General features: G+C 41.3%; 2 protein-coding genes across 5 annotated transcripts in view; one reads left to right on the plus strand and one right to left on the minus strand.

Annotated features, from left to right (window-relative positions):
• Window positions 1-14,355, plus strand: part of IQGAP2 (IQ motif containing GTPase activating protein 2) — a 283,664-nt gene that overhangs the window by 197,663 nt on the left and 71,646 nt on the right. For all 4 annotated transcript variants that reach the window (XM_005858052.2, XM_014549911.1, XM_005858054.2 and 1 more), the window contains one exon: window positions 1,701-1,864. In XM_005858052.2, coding sequence (XP_005858114.1) covers window positions 1,701-1,864 — 164 coding nt within the window. The remainder of the gene's footprint in view (window positions 1-1,700; window positions 1,865-14,355) is intronic.
• On the minus strand, window positions 7,356-13,812 carry F2RL2 (coagulation factor II (thrombin) receptor-like 2). Its single transcript, XM_005858048.2, has 2 exons — window positions 13,596-13,812; window positions 7,356-9,051 (listed from the first exon to the last, which is right to left on the minus strand). Exons 1-2 carry the CDS (start codon window positions 13,657-13,659, stop codon window positions 7,985-7,987), a joined length of 1,131 nt encoding a protein of 376 aa, XP_005858110.1. The 5' UTR covers window positions 13,660-13,812; the 3' UTR covers window positions 7,356-7,984.

Genomic DNA, 14,355 nt, shown 5'->3' on the forward strand with positions numbered 1-14,355 from the left:
GGCCTGCACCCTCTCGCAATATGGGATCCCTTGGACATCCCTCTCACAATCCGGAACTGCTGGCTCCTAACCGCTCATCTGCTTGTCTTCCTGATCGCCCCTAACCACTCTGCCTGCCTGCCTGATAGCCCCTAACTGCTCACCTGCCTGCCTGATCACCCCTAACCGCCTCTGCCTCAGCCACCGCTGCGGCAGCGAAGGATGTCCGGAATGACATCTGGAAGGTTGTTCAGCTGTCTGGTCTAATTAGCATATTATGCTTTTTTTTAAAATATATTTTATTGATTTTTTACAGAGAGGAAGGGAGAGAGATAGAGAGTTAGAAACATCGATGCGAGAGAAACATCGATCAGCTGCCTCCTGCACATCTCCCACTGGGGATGTGCCCGCAACCCAGGTACATGCCCTTGACCGGAATCGAACCCGGGACCCTTGAGTCCGCAGGCTGACGCTCTATCCACTGAGCCAAACCGGTTTCGGCGCATATTATGCTTTTATTATTAGAGATGCTTTTACTTCTAGGTCTGTGATCCATTTGAGTTATTTTTGTGCATGGAATAATATAGGAAATTTAATTTCATTCTAATTCGTGTGGTTATACAATTGTTATAAAAACTATTATTTACCTGTTGAATTGTCTTGTCATCCTTGTCAAAAATCAACTGACCATAACTGTAAAGGTTTATTTCTGAATTTTAAATTCTATTCCATTGATCTGTATATCCTTACCCTAGTACAATGCAGTATGAACTGTAGCTTTAGTAGTAAATTTCAAAATTGAGAAGAGTCCTTCAACTTTTTCTTTTTCTTTTTTTTTCCTTTTTAAAAAATTTTTTATAGTTTAGATGCACTAATCTTCAGATAGAGATAGATAGATAGATAGATAGATAGATAGATAGATAGATAGATATAGATAGATAGATAGATTTCAAAGAGGAAGGGAGAGGGGGGGAGAGAGAGATAGAAATATCAGTGATGAGAGAGAATCACTGATCGGCAGCCTCCTGCATACCCCACCCTGGGGATCGAGCCCACAACCCTGGCATGTACCCTTGACCAGAATCGACCCTGGGACCCTTTAGTCCACAAGCCGATGCTCTATCCACTGAGCCAAACCAGCTAGGGCAACTTTGTTCTTTTTTCAACATTGCATTATTTTATTCTTGGTCTATTACATTTCCATATGAGTTTTAGAATCAGCTTGGCAATGTCTGTTAAAAAAAATAGGCAGCTGGGATTTTGTTAGGTGTTGCATTGAATCTGTAAATCCATTTGAGTAGTAGTTCCATCTGAACAATATTAAGTCTTTAGAGCCATGAACGTGAGATGATTTTTCCATTTACTTAAGTCATTTTTAATTTTTTTTCAATGATCTTTCATACCTTATGCTTTTTTGTTAAATTTATTCTTATTTATTCTTTTTGTAATTATGCTGTATTTGTAATTAGAATCTATTATATATGGATTTTCCCCTTACTGTCGTTTCAGATTGCACATTGCAAATATATAGGGATACAATGGATTTTTGTACACTGATCTTATCTCTCACAGCCTCAGCTGTACTTGTTTATTAGCTCTTATAGGTTTTTTTGTGTGTGTGGATTTCCCACCCCACTTCCTAACTCCATCTTTGCAATTGCTGATTCTAGAGAACGTATAAAGTACTGTGGTTTAAAAGGAAAACTTTCTTCATTTTCCAGGAGTTGTGGCTGTAGGGTGTATCAATGAAGCTATAGATGCAGGAGATCCTTTAAAGACACTAGAAAGTCTGCAGTTTCCTGCAGTTAAGATTAGAGATGTGGACCCAGAGCATGCCCAGCACTACCAGGATGTTTTATACCACGCCAAATCACAGAAACTGAAGGTAAGTCTCAGTAAGTTCATTTCCTTCACATTTACAGACTAGATAAGGGAAAAGGTAGAAGGGAGGATTTTTTTTTTTACCCATCTTTTCCTAAAGCTTATGAGCCTCTTGTTCCAGCAATTGCCTATGAATCAGAATGGAAGTAATAGCGCTGTCATTTCCAGGCGTCAAACAAGCCAGCTCCAGAGCTGATGACTGCTTCCACTCTTCCTAAAAACTCAGTTGTGAGAGAGCTTTTGTTCAGAGTCCAAGTTCTTGGATATTTTCTGAGCACATACTGTGTGCATAGTGCAGTATGTAGCATCTGGTACGGGAAAGGGGATCCAAGGAACACGTGACACCATTTGAATGTTCTGTGTCCTTATCCTCAATGCTGAAAAATTGATGGAGGCAGTGCACATTCTCTGATAAAATAGTTAAATAATAGTAGAGATAGGCATGTGGCCAAGCGCCAAAATGAGGAGTGCACAGGGTGACTCAGAGGTGGTTGGGATTGTTGCGGATTAGAATCCTAAGAACAGTTGCAGTGGAGATAGAATAGAAGCTGTGCCTGAAAGGTAAGGAAGAGTTGGTTAGGTGGGTGGAAAGCAGGATGATTTAGGGAGGAACCAGCATGCTTTGTTCTGGACATAGGACACTGACCTGGCCAGAGTCCCCATAAAGAGCAGACGGTTTATCTGGCTGTGGAGCTGGTACTGATATTATAAGGAGTCAGACAGACACTGGCCACTATTAGAAGGGTACTGGGCTGAGTGTTGAACCTGTCACCTGAGAGTGGGAGTGATGCTACCTGGGTGCTAGCCATTCATACCTTTCATGTCCCCATGTACTAGCCAACCCAAAAGAGGTGAGCATCTCCTCTATATGAGACTTTGGAACCAGGAACTGCCTTAAATGAGATGGGAAATACATCCTTGGTTAGAGCAAACATTTATTCATCACCTGATATTTGCTGGGCACGATATTAGGATCTAATATTCTCACATAATCCTCATAACAGCTCTCTGAACTATCGTTATCATCATCTTATAGATAATGAAGCTAAGACCAAGTTGTCCAATGTTACCCCCAAAAAGTAATTATTTCTGGAACTATGCCCCAGTCTGTGTGACTCAGAAACATATATTAAGGCAGATAGAAAATTATGTTTATTGCAGCATTGTTTGTAATAGTTAAAGACAAAAAAAAACTAAAATGTCCATCAGGAGGGGCTGGTTAAATTGCAGAGTATCCATACAGTGAAATACACAGAAAAGAATGAATGGTTCTATATTGGACAATATTTAATATGTGTGCTAAGTGTTTGTTTGCTTCCACATACACACACCAGTGGCACACACACCCATATATATGTGGGCTTATACGTGCGTAGAATATTTCTGAAAGACACCATCTGGAAGGTGAACCAGATAGAAAGTTTGGTACTTCTTTTTCTCTGTTCTTGTACTATTTGGACTTTTAAGTTTTTTGCAGAGTGCATGTATTATTTACTCAGTGTTTCTAAACTTTCAAAATACAAGGTAAACAACTCACGAAGGGCCAGTTCCCCCAGGAACTTAGTCTGGTTTCTAGAACAGGCATGCTCCGGTTCAGGTGTTCCCTTCAAAGTAACTAACTTTGCCTCAAAGCATTAGAAACGTTTTGGCATCATGTAGTCTCCAGCAGCATACAGAAGTGGTTGCCTCTGGAAGAGCACTGAGTGACTAGAGAAAAGGATGAAATATTTCCTAATCTTTTAAACTTTGTACTATGTATTGCCTGTGCCAAATAAATCTTTAATAAATAAAAATTCACTACAAGTAGAAAAAAATAAAACAGTGTAAATCCTGTTCACTCCCCATTAAAGGTGAAGAAAACTGTTCCTTAGGGCGGGGGCCTTCTGTGCTGTTTGCCCTCTGATTGGCACGGTGGCAGGGCTTACCCCTACCTACGCTGTACAAGTGCCCTTATGCGGATCTTCATTTGAGCCTCACAGCAACTGTGGGGGATGGGTGCTCTCTCACCTGATGTGAATGAACCTGAGGCTTGGGTTGAATGCCAGGCCAGGGAGTGAGAAAACGAGACTCAGATTCAAGCCTTGTGTTCCCACATCTCAGGGGAGGAGAATAGACCCGTCAACCAGGAAGGGGAGCTGCCACCTGCTGTTGCCACTGATGTAGCTGTGGCCCTGGCACAGGGCACACTTACCGGCATTTTAAGATAAAAGTTGTTTGCTTTGGACACAAGGCACCATTCAAATCTTGGTTTTGCCAAAAATTAGGGATTTTAGTCAAGTCACCAAAATTCTCTATGCTTCAGTCTACACATGTAGTACCTATCTTACAGGGTTATAAGGTAATGCCCTGCCTGCAGCCACTTGGGGGTTTGTCCTTGAGGTGAGCCTGACTCCACAAACGTTTCATAGCGTTTCATAGGCAGGCGGTGGAGGTCCCCGCCAGAGCATCCCATTGTGAAGGTTCTGAATCAAGGCAGAACCACATAGCACCCTCCAGAGCACCCCAAAGCCTTCCCTGAGTGATCATGAGGTGCCAGCTCTCTGTTGGGCATCCTTCCTCCGTGTGAAAGCAGTGGCTTTACTAGTGTGACTAGAGCATTACATATGAGCCTAGAGAGCTGGGTTCTAGCTCAGGCATTAAAGTACTCTGGCCAATAAAATTAGGGGCTTGAACTGTAATGTAACAGCTAACAGGCTTAAAACAATTCTACGCAATGAATCCGATTTGGTTAAATTCCTATTTTTTCAACATTTTTCTTTCTCTGCCCATTAGTTTTGAAACTTTCTTTTCTCAGCCTAATCTCTTTCCCTGGGTTGGGGGGGAAGGGGGGGTCTGGTTCTGTTTATTTGGTGGGGTGTCTGCATTTCTTTTTTTTCTTTTTTTAAAATGTATGTCTTTATTGATTTCAGAGAAGAAGGGAGAGGGAGATAGAGATAGAAGCATCAATGATGAGAGAGAATCATTGCTCGGCTGCCTCCTGCACACCCCCTACTGAGGACCGAGTCTGCAATCCAGGCATGTGCCCTTGGCTAGAATCGAACCCAGGACCCTTTAGTCTGCAGGCCAATGCTCTATTGAGCCAAGCCAGCTAGACCTGCATCTCTGTTTTAAAACCTCTGTTGTTTTGATAGCTAGAAGTTTCCAGTTGTGTTTTATGGTGGTATTTCTGTGCCTTGCCTTCCCAAGGTCCAAACATGGGAAATAATAGAAGAAAATATATTATTTGTATTGTCAGTATAAAATAAAGCTTGTAAAATATATAGTGTTAAAGGTCTCAATGATAACATCTTCAAAGAATGGATACTGAGTTTTATCAAAGATAAGGGACAGTGATGTAAATTGATGAGGATTACTTGGCGCTTATAAAATATCCTTATATGGTAAACATTACTTGGTCCTTGGTAATAGTATTTCAAGTATAACGTTGAGTAGGCACCAAATTCTTTTTGTCTCTTGGGGAAAGTCTGGGTAAAGGGCATGTTGGCATACACTTAGCAGAGAACACACTTTGTTCACCAGAGGCAGTGAATTTTGAGCTATTTTTAAATTGAAGGCTTTGCTTGAGAACATATGAATTATATCCCCAGCAAAAGTTCTGTTTTGCTACGTGTAATTTATTGCATAAAAATTAAGTGTGCTTTTAACAAGTGAATATTGTTTCATGTTTTCCATAGATAAAACTATATTGCATTTGATGACTTTATTTGCAAAAACTAGTTCCATACGTTTACCTTTTTGTCATCTTGAGACTTATTTTAGATTTGTTTTTCTTGCTTGCTTTATTATTTACCTGATTTTTCTTCTTCACACACTGCACACATGCTGTAAAGGGCCTTTATGGGCATGTGTGTGTGTGTGTGTGTGTTTTAAGTCCAATGAAATAGGAAACTCTTCACATTAAAAAGTATGCATTTTAAGTTTTTTATTGTTTTGATGGTCACTACAAGTATATAATGCACATTCTTACAGACTTGAAAACTCATGTCAGCAATCTTTCGTGCCCTTAACTACTGGTATCCTACCTCCTGTCTAATCCCTAAACTAAGGGAAATATAGTCATTTACCTACAGGAAGATGCTGGGCGTCTATAACAAAATATCCTTTTTCCCATTAAAAACTATATTTAAGCCACAAAAGTAATGGAGGCATTTTAAACTTCTATATGACTTTGAGTATATTCATAGCTTAGCTTCCTGATTTTTTTTATATGTCCAACTAAAAATGGTGTTGTCCCTTGTCATACAGAATACCTTGCTTTCTCTGTTGGAATTTAATGGACTTTCATGCTGCTAAGATGCTTTGGGATTTTATTCTTTCATTCAGGCACATGACAATGTACTAGTAAAGTATGGAGCTGGGCCCCACAGACCCTGAAAAAACTTGAGCCTGGAGTTGCCATAAAAAGCACAAAGAAGGGACAGAACAAGCCCCTTCTCTATTATACATGGTGCTTAAGTGTTTATGGAACTAATATTTGTATATAAATGAACTATATGTAAGTACTATAATAAAAATAAAATAAAATGCTTTGAAAGTTCAGATTAGAAAAATGAACTTCTAGCTTGAGAATCAGGGAAGAATGGTCCTTTGAGGGCTTTAACAGATGGAAAGAATTAAGGCAAATATGTTAGAAATAGCTTTCCAGTTAGAGACAAAGGCAAAAAGAGGAGAAATCACATCACAGCAAAGCAAGAAGCTTGGCTAGTGTTTACATCACAGGCAAGGTTTATTGGGAAGTAAAATTAGAAAGTTAGCCCTGAATGCCAAACTAAAGATTAATCATTTATTCTAAAACAGTGGAGAGTCCATGGAGGTTTTCGAGCTGTTTCGTGTGTGTGTGTGTGTGTGTGTGTTGGTTAGACAATCATATTTTATGTAGTGCTCCCCATGATATTTCCAAGTACCCCAACTGGCACCATACATAGTTACTGCAATATTATTGTCTATATTTCCTATGCTGTAGTTTACATCCCTGTGACCATTCTATAACTACCAACTTGTGGTTCTTAGTCCCTTCACCTCTTTCTTCCTGTGTCCCATTGCCCCCTTGCTTCTGGCAACCACCAATTCTCTCTCTGTATCTATGAGTCCATTTCAATTCTGTTCGTTTGCTTATTTTGTTCTTTAGATTCCACATATAAGTGAAATCATATGGTATTTGTCTTTCTCTGGCTTATTTCTCTGAGCATAATACCCTCTAGGTCAGGGGTGGGCAAACTTTTTGACTCGAGGGCCACAATGGGTTCTTAAACTGGACCGGAGGGCCGGAACAAAAGCATGGATGGAGTGTTTGTGTGAACTAATATAAATTCAAAGTAAACATCATTACATAAAAGGGTACGGTCTTTTTTTTTTTTAGTTTTATTCATTTCAAACGGGCCGTAGTTTGCCCACGGCTGCTAGGTCCATGCTAGCCCAAATGGTATGATTTCATTATCTTATATGGCCAAGTAATACTCCATTGTATATATGTATCACAGCTTTTTTATCTGCTCATCTATTGAGGGGTACGTGGGTTGCTTTCATAGGTTGTTTGTCATAAATAATGCTGCAGTGAGCTTGGGGTCGGGGGAGGGTTGAGTGAGGTATTCAAACTGATATTTGAGGAAGAAAAATCTGGCAGTGGCCTGGTGAAGTGGAGGATAGGCTGGACAGGAAGAGAATGGTTGGAAGGCAAAGATGGGACTAAGATAATGGATCCTAGTAAGAGATGTTACAAAGGTAGAATCCGCTAATGAGGCGGCCCCCAGCATGCAATTGGAAGAAGGCAGAGGAATAAAAAATGACACCAGGTACCAAAAACTGAGATATTAGCTTCTCTCCATGCTGTATCATTGTCCCTTGTCCCATTCTCCTTCAATTCATCTAGAGTAGAAAGCTCATAGAAGGAGGGAAGATAGAGCTATAAAGAGCTTAAAGTACCAGTCAGGTAAATGTATCCACTGCCATAAAGAGAGTGGTGATACCTTTTCTCCTACATTGATGTTCTTAAAATACTGGTAGTGTTGTTTTTGAAGCACTATCTCTCAGGAGCTTCAAAAGGGAGCTAGAGAATGGAGCTCCTTGCACTTACACACATGTGGTCCCAAGCATGTGTGTTTTCACAGATAGCTTCCATTGTTCTCTAAGGTGATTTCACTATTGTAAGATAAGCTGTGGAGTTATCTGTGATTTTTGACATGAGAAAATAAAGGAATGGATCTAAGCAACTATTCAGACTACCAAGGCACAAAGCTATGAGATAGATAAAGTATAAGCTGTCGGTGTTGTAGTAGTAGTTGGCATGATGAATAATAAGTATAATATTGCTGGGAGCAAAGCAAATGGTAAAAATCACAAGAATGAGGAGACTCGTCTTAACATACCACAACCACCTATGGTCATATGCATTAAGCGTCCGAATGATGACTGTGTAGCAGTAGATAATGACCACAAATGGAATTAAGAATCCAAAGAATGCCAAGGAGATGAAGTAGTAGAGTTGGAAGAGAGATGAAGACTCGCATGCGTTGTGGACATCATGGCAGGTGGTGATGTCCCTGTGGACAAGATAATACTCTTGCTTCAGAATGAAAAATGGCAGCATGTACAAGAACACTGTTGCCCACACCAGTCCACATGTGATCAAGGCATAGGTGCGCCTGGGCAGCCCCCGGTAAGTAAAAGGATGGACAATGGCTAGGTAGCGGCTGATGCTGATGCAGGCGAGGATCAGAATGGAGCAGTACATGTTGCCATAAAAGATGACTGTGGTGGCCCGGCACATGACCTCTCCAAAGACCCAGTTGTTTCCATTGAGATGGTAAGCTATTTTAAAGGGCAGTGTGGCACAGAAAAGGAAGTCTGCAGTGGCCAGGTTGATATAGAAGATGGTCGTACAGATGGATCTGGTCCTGAAGAAGAGCATCCACAAGGTCACAGCGTTGGCCGGCACACCCACTGCAAACACCAGGATGTAGATGGCAGGTATCAGTTTGGTACTTAGGGAGCTGCTCAGATACCCCATGGTGGCATTATTCACATGGAGATTTGAAACACTTTCTTCAGGGCACTTTATTTTTACAGTTGTGCTTCCTGTCCAGCCGTCTATAGCAGAAAGGGGGATCTCTTCAAAAAAACTTGTGGGAGCTCCACGAAAGGTCCTAATGGATAATGTTGGCTCTGCCAAGTCGTCTGTATCATTTTCCATACCTGTAATTGAAAAGAAGTATTAACTTATGATATTTTGCTGAGCTATATCTGTGGTTCAGAAGACATAAAATACACTGTGTGTAGGGTCATTTATATTTTTTATTTAAATATATTTTTATTGATTTCAGAAAGGAAGGGAGTGATAGAGACAGAAACATCAATGATGAGAGAGAATCATTGATTAGCTGCCTCCTGCACACCCCAAAAGGAGACCAAGCCTGCAACCCGGGCATGTGCCCTGACTGGGAATTGAACTGTGACCCCCTGATACATAGGCCAACACTCAAACACTGAGCCAGACAGGTCATTTTTATTTTTAAAAAATCACTGTAGATCAGGCAATCAAAGGTTTATCATATGCCTAGCACCATGCTAGCCAATGCGGGAGCAAAAAGTGGATGTAAGGAATTTATAATACTCTTAGAGGAAACAAAATAGCACATCAGACCATTATAGAGCAATGTCATATAATTATAAACTGTATAAGCATTTAGACAGTAGTTGACAGTTGTTTGAGTAAAAATGTCAATGAAAAGATGAATGTAAACAAAGATAAGCAAGGTTCATAAAGAGATGGAATTTAATAGAGGCATAAGCTTCTATAGATTATGAATGGGCAGAGGCATAGTATGGGCTGTCATGGGATCTAGGAATGTCAGATAAGTTAATTCAGCAAATGTTTATTGCCTATTTTACTGCATAAAGTTTTAAATAAACTCTCTCCCTGTCTTCAACTCTCAGACAAGTGAGAAAGGTTATACAAAAATGCACTGTCTTATACTAATAAAGTTCATCTGAGAGATGAAGTTGAAAGATTAGGTTACAGCCAAATCTCTGAAGGGCCCCTAAACTGTCCTAAGGAATCGTGTGCCCATTGATAGATGCTGGAATTGTACACATAAAAAAATTATGAACAGAGGGCTGACCATTGTAGTAGACAGCATAGTGGCACCCCAAAGATTCCACCTGCTGATGCCTGGAGCCTGTGAATGTGTTACTTCACATGGCAAAAGGGACTGCAGGTGTGATTAAGGATCTTGAGATGGGGAGGTATCCTGAATTGTCCGGGTGGCCCAATCTATACTAATAAAAGGGTAATATGCTAATTAGACCTGGTCGACCGGCCATCTTCTGGACATCCGACTTCCTTCTGGACAAAGCCATGGTGGTGGGGGCTGAGGCAGAGGCAGTTAGGGGCCATCAGGCTGGCAGGGGAGGGCAGTTGGGGGCAAGATCAGGCCGGCAGGGAGAGCAGTTAGGGGCAAGATTAGGCCAGCAGGGGAGGACAGTTAGGGGCAATCACGCAGGCAGGCAGAGAGGTTAGGGGCAATCAGGCAGGCAGGCAGAGGCAGTTAGGGGCAATCAGGCAGGCAGGCAGGTGAGCGGTTAGGAGCCAGCAGTCCCAGATTGCGAGAGGGATGTCCGACTGCCAGTTTAGGCCCGAACAGGGATCAGGCCTAACCCGGCAGTCGGACATCCCCCAAGGAGTCCCTGGTTGGAGAGGGTGCAGGCTGGGCTGAGGGACCCCCCCACTCCATGCACGAATTTCATGCACCGGGCCACTAGTGTAATCATAAGAGTCCTTAAAATAAGGAGGCAAGAGGGTCAAAGTCAGAGCGAGATATTTGAAGACACTATGCTTCTGGCTTTGAAGATGGAAGGAATCATGAACCGAGGAATGCAAGCAGCTTCTAGAAAAAGGCAAGAAAACAGATTCTCTTCTAGAGCCTTCAGAATGAACAACTTGACTTTAGGACTTGTGACCTCCAGAAATATAAGATAATAAATGTTTTATTTAAACCACTGATTTATGATGAGTTGTTATAGAAGCAATAGGAAACTAACATAACCATGATTTTACTTGTGTTTGAGATGACCTTGGTGACAGTGTGGAGAAGAACTGAAAATGATAAGAAATTGGAAGCAAGGAGGGCAGTTTCAGAGTCTAGTGTAATCATTTAACCTCAGGATGGTGAGTTACAGGACTAGAGCAATGGCAGTGGACAGGGGAAGATGAACACACGAGACTGTGATGGAGACTCAATGGGACTTGGCATCTATTGGGTACGGAGGCGGTGCGGGAGAGGCAGGAGGCAAAAATGACGTGGTGGAGGAGGAGGATGCTCCAGAGGAAAGGGGAGAACACAAAGAGAAGCGAAGATCTCGGTGTTGAGTATTCCTGAGTTTGGGTTGCTGCTGGGATATTAGAGTGTAAACTGTCCTAGGACAGGCAGAAAGCCTTAGGGGTGGAGTCCTACATTTCAAAAATCCAAATGATAGGTAGTCCGCATAGAGGCTGTGGTTTAATTTAGTAGGAGTGACTGAACAGCCTAGTGAGAGATGTGAGAAGAAAAAAAAAACATTCAAATGTCAGATTTTTAAGGGGACAGGCGACAAAGGAAGAAAAATCAGAAGATGAAATCGGTATGATGATCTGAGAAGTTGGAAATGGGGGGGAAAAAAGCATAAAAACACGACCACATACTATAAATATTTGGCATTACGTGTCCTGTTGATATTACTAATCCTAATTCTTGAAAGTGCAGTTTCAAAAACAGAATAAACCTCAATACTCAGACCTGTTTATCATTAAAGAAGTTTTCCATAAATTAATCTTTGACATGGATAGAAAGTAGATTCTCTCAAATTTGTTACCTGAGGCAAACTTTTATGCTGAATTTAAACTTCATACTTGCCAATTTTAAAATGCTATTTCTCTGCCAGTTCCTTTTCACATGACCTCTGAATTCCTGTGTTGAATACTTGAGGTTAGTGTTCAGTAACCTGGTTCTCATCCTGATTTCACCTCTACCATTCGCCCCAGGTGAAATTGAAGCCTTCCTCATACTCCTGAGATTGCACAAACGGAATTAATTCAGTGTGTCACAAAAAGGGAGAATTTTTTCTGAACATACAGGGGCAGAGAGGTGCTCGGGTGCTATTTAGGGGAGAGTAGATTAAAGAAAAGAAAGAAAAATCTGAGAAGTGGCAGAGGTTTGTGCCTGTTGAGAGGTGAACTGTGAGGCAGGTTGAGGCACGTGGTGTGACACTTGAGTTTAGTCACACAAACCCTTTTGCTCAGCTTGCATTTCAGAAAATTTCTGTACCTGACAATCCCCCAAATAGAAGTGCCTTCCCAGATAAGCGTGAAGCTGGTAAATGGTGGCTGAAGAATATGTCCTACGGGTTGTTTGCCTTCGGGATCTGATAAGAGAGCTTTTGGAACCAAGTGTTTGTCAGTTTTCAGAAAATTCCTGTGATTGAGCAAGACATCACGCCAAAAACATGCTCAACACTGACTCTGAAAGTCTGGATTCCATTTTCCACGAGAATGTCAGCTGATCTGATTCAGCTTGAGCAAGTCTTATGTGGTTTTCCTTAAGAACAGTACTCACTGTAAAAACAAATTTTAATTGATTTTAGAGAGAAAGAGGGAAAGAGATTGATCTGTTTATTCCACTTGTTGATGTATTCATTGGTTGATTCTTGCACGTGCCCCGACTGGGGATCGAACCCGCAACCTTGACATATTGGGAGGACGTTCTAACCAACTGAGCTACTCAGCCAGGGCCAAATTTTATTTTTTTAATTTGCTCAATTCTTTATACAGGTTTCCATTTAACAAAATGATTCTAAAATGTTTGCCAACCCAGGAAAAGGCCTGAAAGAGGCACTGGTCCAAAGGGAGTGGACTTGAGTCACGTCTCGTTTCTCCCCCACCCAACTGAAGAAAGTCAACTCACTGCCTTTTACTTTGTCACATTTGAATTCTTCCCCCCTTTTCACTTCCTCCAAACCCCACCAGCATCTTGAAGGAACCTCCACAAGCCTCATTTCTTTTATGATTCCGCTGCATTTTGGTTCATCCACTCCTAGAAAGAGCATTCACTTAATCCTATTCATAAACCCCACATGTGCTACCATCCACTAATTCTCTTAGGGTTCTCCTACAACCACCTCAGTGATTCCAGCTGTGAATGTTAGCAATATTTCTTAATAGAGGTCTGGAGTTTTTATTTAATTTTGGGTTTTCCCCCTCTTGTTGTTGTTTCTCTGCCCAGCTCTCCTGTTCCTAACAATGTTGACTATATTGTGACCTAATGGTAGGAGTTGTAGATGCAGATGTACCCTGAACTGGTGTTGAATAAAACAGAAAAACATGAAGAGTTAAGTAATAGTATTCGGGAAATTTCATTTCTAAAATTTAAAAATCATATATGAGGGCAGGGAAAACTATAACTCTCTGATACCACTGAAAGTAAAAAATGGTATATTGTTAAGAAACAGTAATTTATTGGCCTTGTTGATTATTGAAAGCAGACCACTTGATCTCTGAGAATATTCTTTTTTCCCCCTTTATGCCTCACCAGAAAGTAGAAACATAGGATTTTTTTTAAAGTGCTATCTTTGCTGAATCAGAGGAAATGCTTAGAAAATCAAAAACTTCTCACAAAGAAAATTCACTATTGAATTAATTGTAGAGACCAGGACACCCCTCACCCCACCCCCACCCCCCACACACACACCATAAGAAAAGGGCTTACCGCTTTGACAGAATGTGGGTGACAGAAGCATGGCTCCAGCAGCTACAAAGATGAGAGCTTTCATTTTGACCACCTGCGTCCTGTTTCCCAAATGTTATCAAATGTATAAAATTAGGGAGCACGGTTTCACCCCAGTTCCATGTGGTAACAGCATACGGGAGCTGTGCTCTGTGAAGCTGCTTCTGTGCTCTGCAGGCAGGAAACGCCAGTCCCAGGACCTCTTCAGGGAAGGGGTGTGACAGCACTCAGGTTTCAGTGCCTATGACTCAGAGGGAGCCTTGGGGCACGTGACACTTAACTCTCACCCACCCCTAGTAGTCCATTCTGCATGGGTGCTGTAAATCCCTCCCGCATGCTTATGTGCACTGAAAGAATGCAGAGCGTGTACAGTCCTTTACAGAAGTAAGCGGAAAATACAGCCGACCAGCAATTAGTTCTCACGCTGTCCCCTGTCTCCTTTTATCCATTTTAAAAATGGGCTTCCAGAGTGCGATTTCTACTTAATGATTAGCTTTCAGAAATCATCCTTTTCTTTATCCCCCCAGCTATTTCAAATCTTAATTCTGAAACTCATTATGTAATTACAAATTAAATACATTATGGAGAGCAAACATTTTTTTATGAAGTTAAAATTGACGAAGCGCCGATTACTCTGAAAATTCTTCATCAATGTCACAATGACCCAAATGTGTCATCAGTGGTTGGCCAGAACTTTTGCCATAGCTCATCATATTCTGAGCCATTCAGTAGGGTCAGATAA

The sequence above is a fragment of the Myotis brandtii genome, unplaced genomic scaffold, assembly GCF_000412655.1.
Source record: "Myotis brandtii unplaced genomic scaffold, ASM41265v1 scaffold115, whole genome shotgun sequence".
Lineage (NCBI taxonomy): Eukaryota > Metazoa > Chordata > Mammalia > Chiroptera > Vespertilionidae > Myotis > Myotis brandtii.